The 24241-nt window shown below is 34.2% G+C and overlaps 1 protein-coding gene across 4 annotated transcripts in view; it reads right to left on the reverse strand.

Moving 5' to 3' along the window:
• The window catches only part of RALGAPA1 (Ral GTPase activating protein, alpha subunit 1 (catalytic)), a 232168-nt gene that overhangs the window by 169779 nt on the left and 38148 nt on the right, over window positions 1–24241 (reverse strand). For all 4 annotated transcript variants that reach the window (XM_012658280.1, XM_012658299.1, XM_012658290.1 and 1 more), the window contains exons 2-9: window positions 18719–18829; window positions 18062–18111; window positions 14353–14410; window positions 10083–10126; window positions 8437–8614; window positions 6827–6942; window positions 1925–2063; window positions 777–985 (exon numbers count right to left, since the gene is read on the reverse strand). In XM_012658280.1, coding sequence (XP_012513734.1) covers window positions 777–985; window positions 1925–2063; window positions 6827–6942; window positions 8437–8614; window positions 10083–10126; window positions 14353–14410; window positions 18062–18111; window positions 18719–18829 — 905 coding nt within the window. The remainder of the gene's footprint in view (window positions 1–776; window positions 986–1924; window positions 2064–6826; window positions 6943–8436; window positions 8615–10082; window positions 10127–14352; window positions 14411–18061; window positions 18112–18718; window positions 18830–24241) is intronic.

Genomic DNA, 24241 nt, shown 5'->3' on the forward strand with positions numbered 1-24241 from the left:
TAATTCTTAATAGAGGACTTGGAACAAAGTTTTGGGGAAAACGCACCATCTAGTCTGCTACAGATAAATAAAAGACTAAGGGGAGTAAAAGTTAAATTTTCTGAAGTCGAACTAAAATACTTTATACCTCCATCCTATTTTTAAAAGTTTAGGAAGTTATACAAAAAACAGAGTTTGAGATTTTTAAAACTAAACAAGAAAATCTGAGAAAAGAATAATGAAAATAGTAAAAATACTGTAATATAGACATATTCAGAAAAACGTACAATGAAAGAAAAATATGAAAACTGTTTAATCAAAAAACCAATTTTAAATGTTAGTTCTTCCATTGTATTGCTGTGTAATTTTATATTATATTTCTATATTTGGTGTCTTTGTTGAAAAAAGGGAGAAGGAAGGAACAGGACTTTAAATCTGCCCAGAAATTAGAAAGGGCTATCAAGGTCCTACCATTTGATTGCAGTTCTTTCCACCTGTAAGAATTTATCTGTATAATTCAGAATATTTTTAGTACTATAAAATCAAAACATATAAATTAATTAGAAGCTGAGATAGAGAAACTACTGAAATTATCTTCTATACTGTCTAAGTTTTTTATTAAGATAATTATTAATTCTGTAATTGTTAAACTTTGGATTTATAAAATACATTTATATAAATAAAATATCACCATTACTTGTTTTAAATGTCCTCTACACCTAAGACAATTGAAATCAGTGGACTAAATCTCAAAAGCCATTTCTAATTTTAATAAGCTTGTCTCATTTGTGTATTACCTGAATATTCTTTGGCAAGACTTCACCTTCCATCCCAGGAATATGAGGTCCTGTATGTGGTTTTGGTTCCAGCCAGAAAGAAACTAGCCAACGAATGACAATAACACGAGCGTTAATGAAAGGCTCCTTTATACAATAGATTGCTTCATTGGTTTCAGCATCTTTCTTTATCATGACATAATGTGGCTTTGGTCTCATCTGTGGGATATCTGTGCAAAACAAAAGAAAAACAAACACCAAAATAAGAAAGGAATTATGCATAGAAAAACCTACATTTTTAAACATTTGAGAAAATATTGTGATGCTACTCTGGTTTTAGAAGTAGCTTTAGCACCAAAATGACATTGTAAAATTTGCTAGATGTTAGCATGGAACCGAGAAGAGTTATACATGGTATATATAAACCATATATACCAGTTGATATGTGGAAACATCTTTCTGCAAAATAACATCAAAAGGTTCAATGAGTCTGCCTAAGTTTGTATTAAAGTTTTCAGAACCATTTAAAATGCGAGCTCACTTCAGTTAACCTAAGACTGAAACATGTTTTGAAGCCATATAAAGTATCAGGTTTTACCTGAGCCTGTTAGTTACCTAAACTTAGCATTAGGAACAACTTTCTACAAAACAGACATTTCCACATACAGACTACCAATGCCTTCTATACATGGCAGAGGTCTGCTTCTAACCTGGGAGCCAACAGATATTTTGGCACAGCCACTATATATATAAATACTGGACAAAACTTGATCAAAATATATGACAGTGTAATTATTCTATAGAATTTGAATAAGACTAATAGTTGAGTAACCCTTGGGGGACCTTAAAAAGAAAATTCATTATATCGTCTAAGGATCATATCAAACATCAGAATTTAGTTTAATTTACAATCACAAATATTACTGGTGAGCTAACTTTTCCAATAGATGAGATCCAGAGAATAACTTTTTAAAAAATATCTTCATTCTCAATGAAAATTTCCTACTGATATAAATTCACTATCAGTATGAATCTAGGTATGGTATCTCTACCAACCAACATGAATATTAAATATGATCAGTTTTCTGTAGGTAACAAATGGCAACTTTACATTGAGAGATATTTTATTTTTATGTATCATCTTATAGAAAATTCCAAACACCACTTACCAAGTATAGGATGATATAAACTGTTCTCCTTGCAGATGTTTGGAAAAATGTAAGGCAAGTAATATTTCTTAAAATGTGAAAACAAAAATGAAAATCCCCTTTCTTGGTTTTCTTTGTTCTTCCATTCTAAACTTTTTACCTAAAAATAAACAATATAACTAAAATTATTCCAGGAGACAGAATTTCTTAAATACAAATATTAGCTGTTATAAACAAGCTTATAAGAGGTTGCAATACACTGACCTGTTACACTGTGAAGATCATAATATACAGTGTAAGGAGAAAACTGTTACACTGTGAAGATCATAATATACAGAATAAGGAGAAAACTTTAAAATTGGTCTATTGTCATACAAATACATTATATATATTTCAAAAATCTTAATGTTAAATAAGTTAAAGTATGCTCTGAAAAACTGTGAAAACTGACTCAAAATTTGGTTCTAGACAAAGATACTAATGCTCTTTCCCTTTTTCCCCTTCCTAAATAACTCAGCCTAAAAGTAATACAAAATACATAGGCATATGTGGCCACAGTGTCTGTGTATGCATGCACATACGTGTGTGTGTGTGTAAGCAGTGGCACCAGTAAAATGCAGATAATCAGAGCCTGGGCACAGGAACCAGGATATCCATGAAGAGGGTGAAGGAGAGGCAGTAGCCCAGAGGGGACTCACAGCCTGAGAGAGGTGAGAAGGGTGTCCATGAAGTAAGGGAAGGCGAGACAGAAGACAGGGCAGTATAATATAGCGTGTGGGAACTCTAGAAAGGTGAGGAAGGTATCTAAGCAGGCGGTTGGCAAAGGTCCACAGTGGAGCACTGGAGCCTGATCAAGGTAAGGAGAATGTCTGCAGAGGAGGGCAATGGTGGTAATGAGAGATTGATTATCTATAAGAGGAATTGATTAAGTAAGTAAATATACCAAGAATAATGTGAGCCGTATTTCTCACTGACAGACAACAGAGTTATAAATATGGAAAGGAAAAACCAAAATGAACCCTGGGGTACTGTTATGAATTCACAGAGTGATAGATAGGAATGTGTGTGTGTGTGTGTGTGTGTGTACATCCCCTAGCTCTGGCCACTGAGAAGGTCCAGAAGTAGCAACACCCCAACAGCAAGGAGCATCCTGAGTGCCTGATTCTCAGATTCTAAATATAATTCTCCATTAAAATGAATGATAGTTCACTCCTTAGAGCAACAGTAGATTCCACAGTGGGCAAGGAAGGTACAAAATGAGACTGGAACATCTTGCTGTGCCAAGAAGTAAGGAAGTAATCAAAGAATGATGGAGACAAATCAGGAGTCAGCTTGAAAGAGCTCCCATTAGCCATATCTAGGACAGTCTGAGCATCAAAGTAAAGAACAGTAATAAATACTAACACATGGATTCATAGGAATCCATAAGCCCATGTTGAGATAAATAAATAAATGAAGAAGAGAGAAAGCTTTTTCCTACAGTATTTTGCCAACTGTTGGATGACTGAATTAAAATATCACCACTTGGCCAAAAGTGGAAACTACTCAAATATTCACCAGTTGATGAAGAGATAAACAAAATGGAATACCTATACTATGGATTATTATTCACCAATAAAAATGAATTAAGTATTAATACATGCTACAACAGGGATGAACCTTGGAATCATATGCTAAGTAAAAGAAGCCAGTCAATAAAGACTACATATTGTATGATCCCATTTATATGAAATGTCCAGAATAGGCAAATATATAGAAACAGAAAATAGATTAGCATGTGCCTAAGGATGGGGATGGAGGGACTGGGGGATAAGAGGACTGACTCCTGGCCGGGTGCGGTGGCTCATGCCTGTTAATCCTAGCTCTCTGGGAGGCCGAGGTGGGCAGATTGTTTGAGCTCAGGAGTTCAAAACCAGCCTGAGCAAGAGCGAGACCCTGTCTCTACTAAAAATAGAAAGAAATTAATTGGACAACTATAGAAAAAATTAGCCAGGCATGGTGGCACATGCCTGTAGTCCCAGCTACCTGGGAGGCTGAGGCAGGAGGATCGCTTGAGCCCAGGAGTTTGAGGTTGCTGTGAGCTAGGATGATGCCATGGCACTCTAGCCCAGCAACACAGTGAGACTCTGTCTCAAAAAAAAAAAAAAAAGAGGACTGATTCCTAATGCATATGGGGTTTCTTATTAGGAGGACTGCACTTTTAAGTGAGTGAACTGTATGGAATGTATAATCTCAATAAAGCTGTTTTTAAAATATTACCAACTGGCAACCATCATAGTTATAATTCAGCCAAAAGTCTTCAATGGATGCTAAAACGTGTGAAATTTCTATAAGGAAGGGGATATTTACACAGTTACAAAGTACTTTCCCACAAAATACTTACTGATTATAAAAGGAAAAAGAGCAATAGACTGGAAAAGCCTGGCGGACTGTACCTTAATCAAGGGATCAAGGTCAAAATTATTCATATATCATGATTAGCTCAAAATGGACTCTAGACATTAATGTCAAACATAAAACTAGAAAGCTTCAAAAAGAAAACATAAGAGAATATCTTGTAAAATGTGATTAGGCAAAGACTTCTTAGAAACAATACCAAAAATCAGAACCATAAAGGCAAAACAGTGATATACTGGACTTCATCAAATAAAAAACTTTTACTCTTCAAAAGAAAAAAGCAGTCATCAAAAGACTACTATGAAAACGAAAAGGCAAGCTACTGGGAGAAAATATTTGCAAAACATTTATCTAAAGACTTGTATCTAGAATATATAAAAAAGTTACAACTTCGTAAGACAAATAACCCAATTAAAAAATGGGCAAAAGAAGTGAACACACATCTTACCCAAGATACATGGATGACAAATAAGCACATAAAAAGAGGCTCAACACATTATTAGTGATTACGGAAATGTAAATTACAACTACAATGAGATATCACTACCCACTCACTAGTACAGCTAAAATTACAAACTGACCATACCAGCTGTTGATGAAGATGTGAAGTAACTGTGTAAGTCTCATACACTGCTGGCAGAAAGTACAAAGGTACAACCACTTGGAAAATAGGTTGGCAGCTTCATAAATAGTCAACATATACCTACTATATGACTCAGCCATTCCACTTGCAGGTTTCTACCCAAGGGAGAAGAAAGCCTATGTCCACACAGAGATTTGTTTACCCATGTTCACAGCAGTTTCACTCTCAGCCAAAAATTAGAAACAACCCAAATGATCATCAACAGATAACTGGATAAACTGGTATATACATACAATGAATAAGCAATAAAAGGACACTCCATTGATACATACAATAAGGTAAAATAATTACACTGAGAAAAAGATCAAAAAAAGGTATTACCATATGATTACACTTACATGAAAATATGGAAAATGCAAACTAACAGTGACAAAAACCAGATCAATGATTGCGTGGGGATCGAGTGGGAGTGGGGGAGTGCAAGGGGATGGATTACAAAGAGATCTGAGAAAACTCTCAGGAGTGATAGATACGTTCATTATCTTAATCATGGTGATGGTTTCTTGGATGTACACAGGCAACAGAATTCATCAAATTGTAAACTTCAAATGTTGCAGTTTACTGTATATCAATTATAGCTCAATACACCAGTAAAGCAATTTTTAAAATCCATATGAAGTACAAAAGTTTTTTTTAAAAAAAGAAAAACTAGTAGTAATAATAATAGTAACTACTTACCCACTACAGAAAGCTTAACTGTGTGCTGTGCACTTTTTTATTCTAAGCACTTTGCCCTAACTAATTAAGCTTCAAAGACCAAAATGGGATAGGTATTACTTTTATCTCTATTTCACGAACAAGGAAACTGAAGTACAGAATAGTTAAGTAATTTTTCAAAAGGCGCACTATTAGTAAAATGAGGAATCAGGGTTCAAATCTTGGCAATCTGGTTCAGGGCCCAAATTAACTTTACAATGTTTGTTTCTGAGGATAGGGAATTTTTACATTTGGAACAGTTAACAAGAAATACATATGTGCTAAGAGTGTCCTCACCAGTCAATCAGGGAATATACATTTCAAATATAGAAGTGAATAGGTTACCTTACAAAATATACACACCTAGAAATTCAAAAGGTACAAACAGACTTAAGTGTAAATTACATTTCTTCCCAATCCCGATCCTGCAGCCCACCTTCTTAGTTACTACATCTTGGCAGATTGATCCCTATATCAAACACTTATTAGCTTTTCATTTAAAGTACCGCAGCTGTTGATTACAAATGAAAAGATTAGAAAATAAGCCCAATTGGCACATATAAGAAGGTATACACATTCTACAAAAATATACTTTACAAAAATTTCTCTCTCCAGCTTTGTTAAGAGTTTCATAATGAATACATGCCTCCAATGATTATTTCAGAAAGGGGATACTAACATATTTTCAATAGTAATATATTTGTCACTCCTTCAAAGAAATAAGCAAATATATGCATTTATTTTACATACCTGGAACACTTACTGTCTGCTACTAAGGTTTCTACTACAGATGTAAGAAAAATGTGTTCTAGAGCTTTCTGTCTGTCTGATTGGTGGCAGCCAAGAGTGAATAGAGGGGGAGAGGGGAAAAACATGGAGAGAGAATTTTCACAACTAAGGAATAACCTTGTAAACAATGAAGAGCCTATTTTACTCCAAAGAACCTAAAATTTCAGTTTACATTAAGTGTTGGGAAATATCCCCTACCACCATCACCTGGTTTATTACACTTGTAAAAGCTAAAGGTTAAAACTAATTAAAATCAAGCCATTGACTCTTTGGCCCCACCCCTGCCCCAAGCAAAGAAAATTGGCAAATATCTACTATAACAGAACAATGGTAAGAGAGGCAAGGAATTACCCACATAGAATAGTATGGGGGATGATATCAAAGAAGATAACAAGTACCTGAATTACTATGTACTTTAAAAGTGCTTCAAGAAAATAGCTTGTGAGATCTTCTTGTCCTTTATCTCCTGATTGTGGGGGGACAAGAGGAGTGATTTCCTCTATAGTGACTTGAGCTATCCAAAGATAGAAGAACAATTACAAAACAAATTTAATAATACGATAATATGGCCAAATAAATTTTAACTGCAAAACATGTATATAATGAAAACTGTTTGAAAACTTTTCACTCAAGCAATCCTCCCACCTTGGCCTCCCAGAGTGCTAGGATTACAGGTGTGAGCCACTGCACCTGGTTGCAAAATCACTTACAGTCATTTAAATAGCAGTACTAATACAGGAAGAAAAGAATTGAAGTAGTAAAAAAAATTACAATATTAGGCCGGGCGCGGTGGCTCACGCCTGTAATCCTAGCTCTCTGGGAGGCCGAGGCGGGCGGATTGTTTGAGCTCAGGAGTTCGAGACCAGCCTGAGCAAGAGCGAGACCCTGTCTCTACCAAAAAATAGAAAGAAATTAATTGGACAACTAAAAATATATAGAAAAAAATTAGCCGGGCATGGTGGTGCATGCCTGTAGTCCCAGCTACTCGGGAGGCTGAGGCAGGAGGATCGCTTGAGCCCAGGAGTGTGAGGTTGCTGTGAGCTAGGCTGCCGCCACGGCACTCACTCTAGCCCGGGCAAAAAGAGTGAGACTCTGTCTCAAAAAAAAAAAAAAAAAAAAAAAAAAAAATTACAATATTAGAAAAATTTAGGGTAAAAAGCATAAAGATTCACTGACTAATGAAAGCAGAAATTTAACATTTCTGAAATTATAATTGAAATTTAATAATACTATTGGTGGTTCATAAAAATTCAACTTTCATGTAACATCTTTAGTCATTTATTGCACAAAATAAAACATTTGTACTTCAATCTGTATTTACATTAACTCCAGGATACAAGGTGATACATAAGGAATATAAATTAAAGACAAATGTTAAGTGATCTGTATTAACCATCCTCATGCTTATCTGGGGACTTGCTGGCTCTGGAGATAATGTCCTTCCCAGGGCTAGCCAATTCCTAGAGATAGTAAATGACTAGCCAGTCAGCATGCCTTTCATATTCAAATCAACCAGTCCAGAGCCCAAACCCCTACCAACTCCCTTTCATTCACACTCAGGGCCACTACTCCTCTGTCCTAATTACCCCAGAGCCAGGTACTAGACAACTAGGGACAACTTTTATGCCCCAGAGACTAGTGAAATTATTCGAACTGAAATTATTTAAAACTAGCTGATCCTAAACTTACTTACCCTGGCTTGCCTGTTTCCACACAAACGATAATAAACGCTCTTGCCTATGTTTCTCCCTGCTCCCTCTGCCTCTAATCAAGTCTGGTGCTTGCCCATATAGCCCCTTCCTCTTGGGAACCGTGAGTAACAGACTTATCTTTTCAACAGCTCTCTTTATCTACTGGCCCCACCTTACCTGAATAATAATAAAACTTACATTTGAAAACATTGCCTTGGATAATCCAGTTAATAAACGTATAGATATTTTTAAAAACACATTAACAGATTACACAGAAAACTTAAAAATACTGATCGATAAAATCCCATGAATCTTACTTTCTTGAAGGTTGAGTGGTGGATTAATGAGATTATCTAGAGTCCGAGGTCCGTGCTCAGATTGTGGTGCTGAAAATCCAGGGATTAAGCATGAAAACATCCAGAGTTGTTCTTTGCTACAATTATTCTGAAGAGCTTGCAACCATAATAAGAAAAGACGAACACCTTCCCGTCTAATCTAAAATAAAATGAAAAACAGTATTTATATTCATAATGGAAATACTTTCTTTCTTTTAAAAACAACGTTCTCCAATGATTACAGAATGACACTTTCGAGAGAGAGGGAAGAAAAGGAGGGGGGAGAGGAGGGGAAGGAGGAGAAAAATAGATATTATAATACCCATGGCATCTATTGAACTCTCATTATTTGGAAATATGAATTCATGGATTTTTAACAAGAATGAACTCTGTCTCTATTTAAAGAGATCAGGTAATTTTTATTCTATGGAAATTTCCATTTATTGGAAATTATTTGTGAAAAATTAGAAAACCATCTTCTTGTCTACCTCCCTCCCTCCATACCACCAGTCTAATCCAAGAAGCAAAAAGAGAGAGGACAATGACTATTAGTGGTAGTGACAAGTTTGGTAAAAGGAAGAATGGTTATGGGGATCCTGGCACACCACTAACTCAATGTTCCTGTACCTAAAATGTTCTGAAAATATTAAGTGAAAATTATTAAATTATTAAAAGTAATTAACATTATTATTATTTATTTTTGAGACGGAGTCTTGCTCTGTTGCCCAGGCTAGAGTGCAATGGTGTCATCATAGCTCACTACAACCTCAAACTCCTGGGCTCAGGCAATCCTCCTGCCTCAGCCTCCCGACTAGCTAGGACTGTAGGCACACTCCATGATGCCTGGCTAATTTTTCTGTTTTTAGTAGAGATGGGGTCTTGCTCTTGGTTAGTATTGCTGAGCTCAAGCAATCCTCCCCCTCAGCCTCCCAGAGTGCTAGGATTACAGGTGTGAGATACCATGTCCTGGCCTTAAAATATTTACCGAAGAATTTTAAAGCTCTCTGAAATGATCTCATTTGCTTTTTATTTGCTTCTAAGCTTCAAAATGAAAATTACATTAGAGCTTTGATAATAGTCGCTGTCAAAGCTATTTAATTGCTGCCACACTCATGGTTTTTAGCCGGATTAACAGGAAAAAAATATAGGAAAGCTTCGATGTCAAAAGTACCTATAGTATGTGATTTTACCTAACCTACAGCAAGATGTTTTTGGACTGGGCAGCTTCTCTTACCACAGCACAATCAGATAATGAAAAAGAAACAAAAACAATATTTTTATACATATCCCTACTTTCCTCTATGTCTAAAAATGGTTATGGTAAAATGAAAGATAATTTGTTGAATGACTAATGTTTTTCTTCTGGGGAACAAAAAGAGGAAAGATTTCTGGTGAACGAGTCAATGCAGTGGCAAAATCCAACAGTTTTTCAATGGCCTAGTCAACCCAGGACATGTATTTTCAAAGAAATTGTTGCTATATTTTAAGTGAATTCACTTCAACTAAGTAAACTAAAGACAATTCAACAATCTTTAGGAAAAGGTAAGGTAGGAAAAGGAGGACAGGTGGCATGTATGTTTTACTCAGTTTTTTAAAAGTCATAGAAAATAAATATAATTATATTATACCTTTAAAGAGTTTCCTGTGTGGAGTAGTTTCTTTAAAATCAATCCTGAAAAGAAAACATGACTTTAAATATTCACATCTTAACTATTTCTAAATGTCAGAGTTCTGGGTCGGACTTAAAAACACTTTTAAGCAAGTCCTTGGCAACCTCCAAATTATTCTTGGTGACCTTGATATCCTTCTGGACATACTTGGGACCAGAGGGGTATATATTAAAAAAAAAAAAAAAAAAAAAATCACCTTTTCAACACATGGTTCATTATAATCAAACATGATTTGCTGACAAAACATAGGCCTGAAGTTTAATACACAACTTATTATATATCTCTTATTTAGACTAAGAATATAATACTTTATCACTAAGAAATCCACTGAAGAAAATTTCATTAAGTCACATGAACATCCATAACTCTATTTCCTAAAAAATATTTCCATTATACCAATTTTCTTTTTAAAATTTCAAAGTCTTTAATATTACTTTTTTCTTTTAAATTATGAAATATTTCGAACCAATAGTAAAATAATGAAAATAACATTAACAAATATCTACACAACCAAAATTTGGTTTGAAGAAATCTACACACAGTTCCACGTTACAAAGTTTAAATTTCATTTATTTACATTACTCTAATGTTTACTCTAATGTTTTACTTAACCATACAGGTATCATTGATGCCCAAATTATATTATTCCTTTCTTCCCCAGAGGAAATCAGTATCCAGATTTTAGTATTAATCATTTCCAAAAATAGTTTTATATTATTACTATTCATTTATAAATCCATAAATATAAATATTATCATACAGAGCAAGTCATTTATAAGTTTTCACATCTAACTTTAGTTTCAGAAATTTATCTATACTGATTTATATAGCTCTAGTTAATTCATTTTAACTGCTGCATACTATTCCATAGTATGAATCTACCACAATTTATCTTTTTTATATTAGGACATTTGGTTTGTTTTCAAATTCTTGCTATTACCAAGAATACCATTATAAATGTTCTTGTTTATGGCCAGGTGTGGTGGCTCACACCTGTAATCCCAGCACATTGGGAGGCTGAGGCAGGAGGATTGCTTGAGGCCAGGAATTCAAGACCAGTCTGGGCAACACAGTGAGATCTCACCTCTACAAAATATAAAAAAATTAGCAGTGCATGGCGGCTTGTGCCTGTAGCACCAGCTACTAAGGAGGCTGAGGCAGGAAAATCACTTGAGCCCAGGAGTTGGAGGTTATAATGAGCTATGATTATACCACTGTACTCCAGTCTGGATGACAGAGAGAGACCCTATCTCCAAAAAAAAAAAAAAAAGTTGTTTTTCATGACTCTCTGTACACATGTGAACTTCCCTGAGGTATATAAATAGGAATAAAATTACTCATTTTCAACTTTACCAATTCTTGGAAAATTCTCTCCAAAGTAGTTGTGATAATTAATAGTAATACTAGCACAGTGTGTGGGAGTGCTCTGGTACCACATTGTTAGCAGCATGAAACACTGACAGATACTCTAATATTTGATAATCTGATGAGTGTTAAATATATTAATGTTTTCATCTGGTGTTTTCTAGTGACACTGAACATCTTTTCATGCCCAATTCAAGTGTTTACAATTTGCATGTCATGTCCTTTGTACATTTTTCAATTGGGTTTTTTTTTTAAAATATGAGGAGTTCCTTCTGTGTACTGGCTACTAACTCTATGTCAGTTCTATGAATTGGAATATATTCTCCCAAACAACTCAGTCATGTTTTTGTTGAATAGGGTGGGGTAGTATTTTCTGATATATGCAAGTTTTAAATTTTAATGTAGTCAATTTGCCAATGTTTTTCTTTCTTCTGTGTATTTTTTGTGTCTAAAGAAATCCTCCCCTACATTTAAGTTATAAAGATAAACCAAATATTCTCTTCGAAAAGTTTTAAAGTGTTGCTTTTCACATTTAGGTCCTGAAATTCATCAAGAACATTTTGGACAAGTGATGAGACTGTTCTAAAACCAGATAGTAGTGACTTTTATATATTTATAGGTGGAGCACCCCCAATCTGAAAATCTAAAACCCAAAACTTTTTGAGCCAATATGTCACCACAGGTAGAAAATTCCATACCTGACCTTACGTACTGTGTCACAGTAAAACACAGGCACACAACACAGTTTATTCAGCACCCCCAAGGGAAAAAAGACTCTCCCAGCCCCCTTTAACTACAATACATATTTTCTGTGCACGCCCAGATTCCCCTGCACAAGCAAGCCCGCAAAGGGTAATAAAATGGCTCATATGCAGGCCAGACATGCCAATAGCAGGTTCTCCACAATGCCCTCCATGGGGCCAAGACCTACATGCATTACTCATTGTTTTGTATGTGACGCAAGTGATGCTGTTTTGTAATGCCAAATAACCAGAGACTGTCCATATGGATGGCTGAGATAGTGACATCTTTCCGATGGTTCAATGTATACAAACTTTGTTTCATGTACAAGATTATTAAAAATGTATAAAATTACCTTTAGGCTATTGTATAAGGTGTATATGAAACATAAATGAATTGTGTTTACACTGGGGTCCCATCCCTAAGATATCTCATTATGTATTATGCCAATATTCCAAAACCTGAAAAAATTCAAAATCTGAAATAGTTTTGGTACCATCTGTTTAAGATATGGGATACTCACCTTGCACTAAAAATCATTGTTTACTTAAATGGATAAATTTTATCTATGTAAATTATACCTCAATAAAGATATTTTTAAAAAATCAACTAGAGTCATTGATTTATTTTCTTTTATACACAATATGAAAGAGTTGTAGGATTCTTCTAAGTGACAAATGGAAAGTGACTACTTATGCATTTATGTATTTTCTCAAGTTACAGATATTTTTTAGAATATTATTAATCACAAAAAGTAGGCAGCCTAAAGGTCCTTTGGAGGTTAATGGCTATATTTCTCAGGAGATAGAATACATTTTTGAAGTTCAGATGTCTCAAAAAAAAGTTTCTTCAAAGACAACCTTCAAGGACATTTTTATGATTAAGAAATACAAAATAGGATTTCACTATTCTACTGAACACCACTATCATGTGCTTATTATCAATTCATATGTCTTCTCTGATATAATGTTTATTCAAATCTTTTTGCCTATTTTAAAAATTGACTTGTCTTCCAGCTATGTTGTATTTTAAGAGTTCTTTATATATAAGGATACATCATTTTTAGTCTCAAACTCACCCAAAATATTTAAAAGGCTTTGCTATTTAGGATTTTGTCTTTTTTTAGCTGTTGCATCAATGTCTCTCCTACCTGTCCAGAACTCCTTCTGTTACTGGAACTGCTAACTGGAATAGTCTATGGTTTCAAAGCCTCAGAGACGATTTTATTTGCTAGAACTGATTAAGCAATGTAGAGCCTAAATAAATTTATTATTCTTTTTTAAGAGAAACAAATACAATTTTACAAATGAATGTAAGGTGTATATAACACTCAACAATGTAGACCTGGTGGCTGTATATTTCCCAGGAGAGAAGGCACATGAGAATAGCTACCAATTAACCCTATCATCATTGAAACACTGAACCAAAGCCAACAACTGCCTCCCTGCAGACTCTTTTTTAATCTGAGGGGGAAAAAGTAAGCTTTATAATGAGAGACTAAGAGTCTTGTGGGTGATACTGTGATTGCTGAAAAATCAGATTCCAAGCCAGCAAGCATTTGGGCTTACTTCCTGTAACAGATCTGTGACCTCCTGCCTACTTGGTCTCTGACAGTAAACTGCAGTAAGGTTTTGTTTATTGTTTTGTTTTCTTCGGCTTCATTTTATGAGACTGGAAGCCCTATTTTGGCCCTTGATGCAGTAAGCTTAATTCTAGCCCCATCCCTTGCCTTTTCTGTGCATGGAGCAAACTGCCAGTTCACACTGCTTAATTCCAAAATCTGGAGCCCATAGTTTCCCGTTCTATTTGGCACTTTGTATTTCTCTTCCATTTCTGATTCACAGAGATACTTATCTTGATACTGAGCCTGCTTTATTATTTTTTTGTTTTATAGTTTTATCATCACTGCTAATGTATTCAGAGATCAAAAAAACTTACTATGCAATTTTGACTAGAAATCCTTCATCTACATTTTTTCTTACTTTTCCAGTCATCTGTCTCTGTATTCTTTAGTTTTCACTAAAGCATATACTATGAATTCACTTCAAACAACCAACTAATTAAACAACATTTTCATACATTATCATTTGTTTCAAACGCAAAATATATTTAAATTACTTACCAATACTATGAAACTGCCATCGCTGATGAATTCTTTCTGGAAGAAGTTGTAAAATTTTCTAAAAATCAATATAAACAAAGACAAGACTGAAAAATCAAGTAATGAGCTCACATCCTATGAAATGTGAAAAATTAAAGGGCTTACCAAGTCCTTAAGAGTTTCTATGTAAAAGATAGTATTGTAAATACAAAATAGTCTTTGAGGTTTTATGACAGTACTGACATTATTTCAGCACTGGCATGTTGATCAATATTTGAAAACCCCCAAAGACAACAAGCAATGCAATACTAACAAAGACTTGGAACAGGAAAATAACAAAATTTATCTTTTACAATAATATAGAAAGTGTAAGCATATTTCTTCTTAATGATTAAATTACCATTCTAATATATGTTTATTTACTATTCCTAGAATTTCTTTTTTCTCTCTCTCTTTAGAGACAGGGTCTTGCTATGTTGCCCAGGTTGGAGTGCAGTGGCTATTCACAGGCATGATCATAGCACACCGTAGCCTGGAATTCCTGGGCTCAAGCAATTCTCCTGCCTCAGCCTCCTGAGCAGATGGGACTACAGGCGCAAGCCACCATGACTGGCAATTCCTAGAAGTTCTGTATTGTGGATATCAATGATGAGTTTCAATTCCTTCACATATTGATATTTGTGCCATTTTCTCTTTCTTTCAGTGGTTCTTTCTGTTTTGATAAATCTAGAGAAAATATTTTGATTTCATGAAAATCATATCAATTATTTATACTGAGTTAATTCATGTGAATCCAGAGGTACTTAGATGCTATGATGGATACAGATATGAAACAAAATTTAAAAATTTGGAGTCCTATAATTAAGCTAACATATATAGATTTCCATTAATTGGGAATAAACACTTATTACATATAATATATTCGAAATTCTGCCTTTTATTTTCTTTTCTATTGCATCTGTGTGGATTACGTAAATCAACTGCTACCTTACTGATGAACTATGCTCTCAATACTCATCTACTTGGTGAATGACATTTGTGTTTATTTGTTGTTAGTACTGTTCTTATTACTATTATTATTTAGCGACATCATTAATTGAATGCTCATAAGGGCTGAAACTAGACACTGTCTAAACTAGACACTTACACATATATATAATGGTATCTCATTAATCCTTACAATCATACCAAAAGGAGGATTTATTAACCTCACTCGACAAATGAGGAAATGGGGTAAGTAGCATGCTTAGGTTAGAAAGCCATAAAGTGGAAGAACAGAGACTGCAACCTCGATACATCTATTTGCAAAATCTCTGCCTTAATATTATTCTGATTAAAGGATGATATGCATGTTTTATACTTCTCTGTCTTCCCTTGGATATGATTATCTCTAGTCCACCCCACATAATAGAATGATGAAGAAATTATAAAGTTCTAGAAAGACAAATGAAGGTTCCACATGAGAAATATAAACTTTTTTAACTTTGCCCTCCCTATACGTCTCCCACAATTAGTCAACAATTATATAATTATATTCATTTTGATATGGAAAGAGATAAAATTATAGAAAAGTTGAAAAGACAAGGTTGAAAACTATTCAAAGGCATTGCTAAATTATGACCATTAAATTAAACTTTAGATTTAGCCCTTATATCTTTTTAATGTGGTTAATAAAAGATGAAAGAAATTATATGTGCCCTTAAATACACAGAAAAAAAGAGAAGATAAATCCTGTTCCATGTTATTAACATTATATAATAATGCTTTTTATTCCAGAAAGAGGAAATCACTTTATTATCTCTTGATTTTTTTTTTCATCATTGGTCTCTAAAGGTAGAGGTCATATATTATCCCTTTATAAGTAGAAAAACATCAGCACAAAGGTTAAGTAGTTTTTTCAAAAGATGAAAACCCTGTATCTAACATCTTTTCTCTAATAAAATTTAGTGATCCATTAAAGACAAACACATTTCTATTTAAAGAGTAAAAAATGATCAGTATATATTACATATAGGAAAATAGATATCATTTTTTAATAGAAGGAATATCCTGAAAGGGCTTCTATTAACTAATCAATCAATCATCTTAGTTTCCTGAATATAAGGCAAGCATGAACATTTGAAAGAACAGTTTCCAGGAATCATTACCTTACTGTGGATATTTTCATTCTTTCTCAAAACATCTATGTTTCAATATTCCCCTTGTAAACAGTTCATGCAAACACTTGGGGAGGTAAATATAAACAAATTCCACAGGGGTCATGACTATGGAAAATTAAATGCAGAATAGATACCAACATCAGTTACTGCTGTCTGGAACTCAAAGAAAAAAAAAAATTTCTGGCTAGCTGCAGTGGCTCACGCCTGTAATCCTAGCACTTTGGGAGGTTGAAGTGAGAGGACTGCTTGAGGCTGGGAGTTTGACACCAGCCTGGGCAACAGCAAGATCCCATTCCTACAAAAAATTTAAAAATTAGCCAGGTGCGGTGGCATGCACCTCTTGTTCCAGCTACTTGGGAGGCTGAGACAGGAGGACTGCTTTAGCCCAGGAGTTTGAGGTTGCAAGGAGTTACAATGACACCCCTGTACCCCAACCGAGGCAACAGAGCAAGACCCTGTCTCTACAAAAAGAAAATTTCTTTTTTTACTTATGACTATATCAACGGCTAAGGGAAATATCAGTCGGGTTGTTCATATTCTTCTAAACTATATCAAAATATTCAAAATATAAAAGAGTGAATTATCTTTAATTAACACCTGACAGAATAGCTCAATCTTTAGAAACTGATTCCAAATTCTTTCCTATGTCTTTCAAGTCACAAGTTCTACTCTTGACTTTCTACAGGTCTCTAAATTCTCAGTAAAGATCAGAATACTCCTGTGATTGTTTACTCTGAAAGAATAAAGAACAAAGCATTAATTTTAAAAGGGGGGGAGTGTGAAAGGATCTTAATTTTTATGAGAATGCTAAAAATAAAAAACAAATTTTATCATAGGATGTCAGGCCGGTGATGGGGGAGAAGGGGATGGGTAAATTCACACCTAATGGGCACGGTGAGCAATGTCTGGGGACTGGGCACGCTTGTAGGTCTGACTTGGGCAGTGCAAAGGCAATATATGTAACCAAAGTGTTTGTACCCCAGTAATATTCTGAAATTTTAAAAAAGTATAAAAAAATGGGAAAAAAACCCCAAATTTTAGTAGAGCATCAAATTTTGCTCATCCAGCTTTCAGCTACATTTCTTCCAACTTTTATTTATAAAGACTTACCCCACCCAATCCAAACTAATGTAAAATAATTTTTAAAACACTTAAGACTATTTTATATAAGTTTGCAATGAAAACCAGTTAAGCCAGAAATGATAAATCCCCTAGGTATATAACAGTTATATATGAATATACCCTCTCAGATAAGAATGTTCTGGAGTCAAAACAAAAACAAAGAAATTCTCCATTTGTGTAAATCTCCCAAATTAAAATTTTCTTTGTTTGCAAACACATTGACTGTCATGCCAATTTTGTGGTGTCAAATGCATAAAAACATAATTCTATCTGTACCTAAAAACAATACAGTGTACTTCAAAAAATACAGAATTCAGTGTGGCATATTTTTAGGTTAAAAAATTAGATTTAGTTTTCAGAAAGGCTTGTAGATTCAGTGTTTCATTGTATGTTTTGTAATTTCAATAATTTTTGAAAGAAAGAAAAAAGTTAGATTCAGAGGAACTTACCTCAAAAATAAAAAGTATAGCATCCAATTCCTCCCTTTGAGACTTGTGACCTAAAACATTTTTACAGGAAAATATTTTAAGCATATCATTTTTTCCTCATTGTTAACAATCATTTAATGAGCTTAAAATATATTTCAAGCACTAAAGTTTTTTTTCAGTGATTCTTTAGTAAAATGTTTAATGTGGATTCGATTCATTGTATAGACAATATTATAGCATCTCTCTGTTACGAGTACTGTAATTAAATTTAGGTTCTACATATTTATGTCTAAAATCAAATCATGACATATTGTAAAGAACCATTTTTAAGTGAGCTCTGAAAACGAAAACATGAAAATGACTGCTAAAATTTGACACATGCCCCTAGGGAAGAACAAAGAAGGATGAGGAAACAGATAAACTTGAACAGGGAAAAAGCAAATCTTCAAAGCCTTCACAAAGTATTAATAATAAAGGTAGTAATGTTAACTCATTAGTTGTCTTTCAAATACATGTCATTAGACCTATGATAACAGCATCAGAGGAGTATCAAAAAACTGAGAAACAGAAATGAAACGATACCAAAAATTCCAATGTCTAAGAGCCTCTTTTTAATGTAATGTTTATGACAATTATTGGAAACATTAACCTAAGCCAGCATAGATATTAACATCTTACCTTTCTGTTTAAGACTAGCTTCAATAGTCACAAAATTTTCAAAGAACACATAGTATATATGTGAAAAATGTTGGTCAAAAAACTGTTTAAGATCAATAGATTCTGCATTCTCTGAAAAATAAAAACAGTTTTTAGTGATTACTATTTACATATATGTTAAATCATATTTAACAAATATTCATAGTGTCAAGTTTCATTCAAAGCCAAAGAACTGCTCCTAAAATTCTATCCTGTTAAAATCTTTCACATATGTATTTATACAGCTGTATCCTTGTTCTCAAAACTTTAGTCTTTACAGATTTTAGTTTTAATTTTACAAACTGAGCCAGGTGTAGTGGCTCACGCCTGTAATCCTTGCATTTTGGGAGGCCTAGGCAGGAGGATTGCCTGAGGTCAGAAGTTCAAGACCCGCCTGAGCAAAATCGAAATCCCACCTATACAAGAAACAGAAAAATTAGCCAGACGTGGTGGTATGTGCCTGTAGGCCCAGGGATTTGGGAGGCTGAGGCAGGAGAATTGCTTGAACCCAGGAATTTAAAGTAAAATAGTAACAACATAGAGACAGCACTTTAAACTCTTGTGAATTATCTTATCCTACGAATATTCATAGTAATTTTTTAGTAACATCTAATCTCTGGAATTTTCCAAGACTGCTTGCTCCTCTTTTGCTCTGCCCCCCCAAAAGGAAATGGATAGATGCGTTTCCCTTCTATTCCCTTGGATACTGCACATTTCTCTCTTATGGAAATAACAATGTTGCAAGTGTCTTCTTGCCTTTCTTCCAGGACTAGTCTACCTTCTTTAGAATAGAAGCTGTGTCTACGTCAGGATTCCCCAAACCTAGCACAGTGCTGAGCAAGCAATATGTACTCAGATGTGTTTTATTATTAATAAAATAAATTATTTTTACTTTTTATATTCATTTCATAGCTTGGAAATTTTTACCTGGGAAAAGACTGCATAACCTATCGATAGGCCTAACTAACAACACTGCTTTAATCTTAATTGGAATTAAAACACCCATATGCCACTCCATAGTCCAGATTCTACACCTAGCACTTAACTTACTACCTGTGTGACTTTCCATGAAATTGGAAAAAATTATAATGGCTAACACAAATTAAATGCTTCCTATATACTAGACACTCTTCACTCTTCTAAGTACTTTACAGAAATTAATTTCTATAATCCTCATAGCAACACTATGAAATAAGTACCATTATTACCCCTATTTTAGATGAAGAAACTTAGGCACAAAGAGTCTAAATAACTTAGCCAGTAAGAAGCAAAGGCAAGATTTAAATATCAGGCACCCTAGACCTGGTGTACATGCTCTTAACTTCTATGCCATTCAGCTTTCAATGTAATAAATCTATAAGAAAAGAACTCTAGATAATTATCTATTATCTGTCTATAATAATAACAGTCATCAAATCTAGTTAAATATATTCTATAGAATATAAAAATAAAAACACATACCACTGAGATAAACAGAAAAAGTGTTATGTTTTTCCCACAGAGTAATATAAAGAACTATAAATTAGAATGAAACAGAGGCTACTATAATTACCTCTAAATTTCCTGAAATTAATGTTTCAAACCCAACGTCCCAGGAGAAAGGAGAAAATGAGAACAATAACAAAGCAAAACAAAAACTCAAAACAAAACAAAAGCAAACATGAATCAACTCAAGATTTGCAACATAGTAGAAGCCAAAATATTCTCTTTTAATTTCCTTCCCACGTGGCATGCTAACAAAGTCTGGGAATACATACTTGCTAATGCTAATAAAAAATGCTGAAAATGTTTGATCAAAATTAGGCTATTTTTTACTCTATATCTATTTGTAATAAACTCTTTAGCAAATAGAAATTCTTTTATAAAATACTTTTTATAAATCATCAATAAATCCCCAATTCACAAAATATACACAGTAGAGGAAGAAACACAGAAAAGATAAATAAAATATAATAACAGGGTTTCACTTACTTGAAAACAACTCTCTTGTCAAAACAATAACACAGAAGAAAGGAAAAGGAAAAAGGAAGGAAATCCACAAATAAAGAGATTATGGAAAAAATTCAACCAAATTTAAACCTCAATACCAAGTCCCATTCTTTCCAAAAAGGTCCCCCTTAACCCATTCTGTTTCTCTTTCTATGAAGGTCTCCATTACTTTTACTCAGTGAGTCCTAATTGTGTCATATGAGCTAGTAGTATTCTACAGATACTGGATGCTCTTTAGTAGCGGCAAGCGTGCCTTAACTTCTTTCATAACCTTTGAAAATTTTAATCTAGGGGAAGTGCTTTGCATAGTGCTGAGCTGATGATCAATGCTTTTTAAAAAATGTTTAAGGCTTCAAAATTTTTCCCTATTTTTGGAAATAGTTCTGTTTGACCTGAAGTGTTTGTAAATTAGTATGTTCTTAAAGAAACCAAGAATTTTACCATAAATTCAGATTGAGGTCTCTGAGATTTTAAAAAAACAACTCAGGCTGGGCGCAGTGGCTAACACCTGTCATCCTAGCACTCTGAGAGGCTGAGGTGGGAGGACTGCTTGAGTCCAGGAGCTCAAGACCAGCCTGAGCAAGAGTGAGACACCGTTTCTATTAAAAATAGAAAAATTAGCTGGGCGTCGTGGAGCGCGCCTGTAGTCCCAGCTACTTGGAAGGCTAAGGCAGAAGGAGGGCTTGTGCCCAGGAGTTTGACCTTGCAGTAAGTAATGATGACGCCACTGCACTCGAGCCAGGGCAACAAAGTGAGGCTCTGTCTCAAAAACAAAAAAACAAACAAAAACCCAACTTAGCCTTGGAATGCTTTGCAGACCTTTGGGAATACTAAATTTAAGTAGCAAAGTAATTCTAGATTTCAATTTGTTTCCACAAACAAAATTTCTCAAATGTCTCTTTAGGCTCTTTTTATGATAAGCTTTAAAAATCTGATCATAATACATTTATTATCTACTGCATATTTGTGAGACATTTAAGCACTACAACATAGGTAATTAAAATTTTCAAAAGTTAAAAGTCAGTTTTCTTAACTTTAAAGTTCAGATATTTATTTTATTTATTTATTTATTTTCTGAGACAGAGTCTCACTCTGTTGTCCAGGCTAGAGTGCCCCGGCATCAGCCTAGCTCACAGCAACTCCAAACTCCTGGGCTCAAGCAATTCTACTGCCTCAGCCTCCCGAGAAGCTGGGACTACAGGCATGCGCCACCATGCCCGGCTAATTTTTTATATATATATTTTTAGTTGTCCAGCTAATTTCTTTTTATTTTTAGTAGAGACAGGGTCTCGCTCTTGCTCAGGCTGGTCTCGAACTCCTGAGCTCAAACGATCCGCCCGCCTCGGCCTCCCAGAGTGCTAGGATTACAGGCGTGAGCCACCGCACCCGGCCTAAAGTTCAGATATTTAATATTTCCCTATAAAAGTTATCACATAACTGAAGCTGGAAAGCTGAAAATTTAACCAATTTTATACTATCATTATTCTTCTTTCTCATCCATTAAAAAATAAAACCCCACCATTTAGTACTGTTTCTCATCATAATACACTGATCTGTGAGGTATATCACAACTTATCTGTTTCTAACAATAAAGTACCAGACATAGCAAGTTACTGTCTTATTGCCTTAAAATAATCAAGAATAATGAGGATGGATCAAACAACATGGTGGACTGTCATAACACAAGCTACCTTCTCACTGCAAATACAAAGAAATGCTGGATAAAAATAAATAATACAAGTAATTTAATACCAAGCTCAAAAAAAGAAAAAGAGAGGAAATCAAGAAAAGAAAGGAAAATAGGAAGGAGGCAGTGGGATGGAGGAAGAGGGGATGTAGGGTGAAAGGAGTATGGTGAGAAAGTGGGATAGAGAAAAGGAAGCAATGGGGTTGAAGGGTAAATATGGAAGAGGGATGAGGCAGTAAGGATGGGAAGAGGCGCGGGTAAAGAGAAATAAACACAGAAATGCAGCATAAAATATAATACAAAGTCAAGCACAAATAAGTAGAAAGGGGACAGAAAAATTAGAAGGGAAAGAGAAAAAAGATGGGAGGGAGGAAGGGAAGAGGAAGAAGCACGGGGACTATAAAAACTATACAAATATGCTGAATAAAATATAAATAATGTATAATCCGGCTCTAAAAAGAAGATGGTATACACATGAGGAAGGGAGAAGTTAGAAATGGGGAGGGAGGCAAGAAAGGACCAAGAGAGGGAATTGAGAAATAGTAAGGTGAAAGACAGAACTAAAGCTATTATTCAGAATGTAAAAGAGAAATAACAGGATGGAAAATACAAAAAGAATATCAAACTACCTGAATAGTTCCAGGAACAAAGAGAAAATATAAGCAATATACAAGGAAATAACATCTGAGAATTATCTAAAATAGGCAGAATATATAAATCTTTGGACTGAAAAAGTATATTGAGTCCTAATCAGGATGAACACAAATCCACACATGGACACATCGTAACAGAGTGGAAATATCAAAACCAGCAAAAGATAAAATCTTGGTTACCTACATAAGGGTATCAAAACTAACAAGAGGTTTCTCATCAGCACAAAAAAAAAAAAAAAAGAAAGAAAAAAGAAACAACAAGAACAACAAAAAAAAATGCAATTTTATTCCGAAAAAACTGAGGGGAAATCACCGTCAATCTAAAATTCTATACTCAGCTAATCTATTGTTCAAGAGCAAACATGAAGAAAAGGCATTTTCTAACACTTAAAAGTTTACCACCCAAAAACTCTCAACTACAAAAGATATTTCTAAAAGAAAAGAAATAAATGCACATGGGAAAATAGGAAGCAAGGAGCAAAGATGAGCAAAGAAAGTGGAAAAAATATGAGAAAATCTAAATAAGCATTGTTAAAAAAAAAACTAATGCAAAGCGTTACTAACAAGGAGGAAGTAAAATAATAAACAATGATATTAAAGATAAAACAGAAGTGTTGCAAAGAGTATTTTAGTATATTATGTTGTTAAGAGGATGGTAAGAGTACTGATGAACTCTAGACTTTACAATTAGTATGCTACTGAAATTTTATGAGTAACCACTAAAAGAATAACAGAACGTATAACTTCTAGCCATTAGAAGGGAAAAGAATATATAAAAGCTTCTCAATTTCACAGAGATGAGTTAAGAGAAGCACGAAGTGTATACAATGACAGAAATATAAAAATACTAGTAATTATAAAAAAGTTAATGGACTAACTCTCCAATTAAGATGGCTGTTATATTGGATTTAAAACACACACACACAAATCAAGCTATAAAGTACTGACTAAAACACTTATAAATTTAAAACCTCAAATGATTAAAGGGATGAATAAAAATGTATCATTTAGGCCTAACGAAAAATACCAATGTTGATTAATCAATAAGAAACAAAGTAAGCACTAAGGCAAGAATTACTACAATTAAAGAAGGTTAATATATTTTGACAAAAGGCTCTGTTTACCAAAAAGCTTTCATTCCAAATTTGCATGCACAATTTCAAAACATAAAAAGCA

Source organism: Propithecus coquereli, unplaced genomic scaffold (assembly GCF_000956105.1).
Source record: "Propithecus coquereli isolate 6110/MARCELLA unplaced genomic scaffold, Pcoq_1.0 Scaffold116, whole genome shotgun sequence".
In the NCBI taxonomy this organism is placed as follows: Eukaryota; Metazoa; Chordata; class Mammalia; order Primates; family Indriidae; genus Propithecus; species Propithecus coquereli.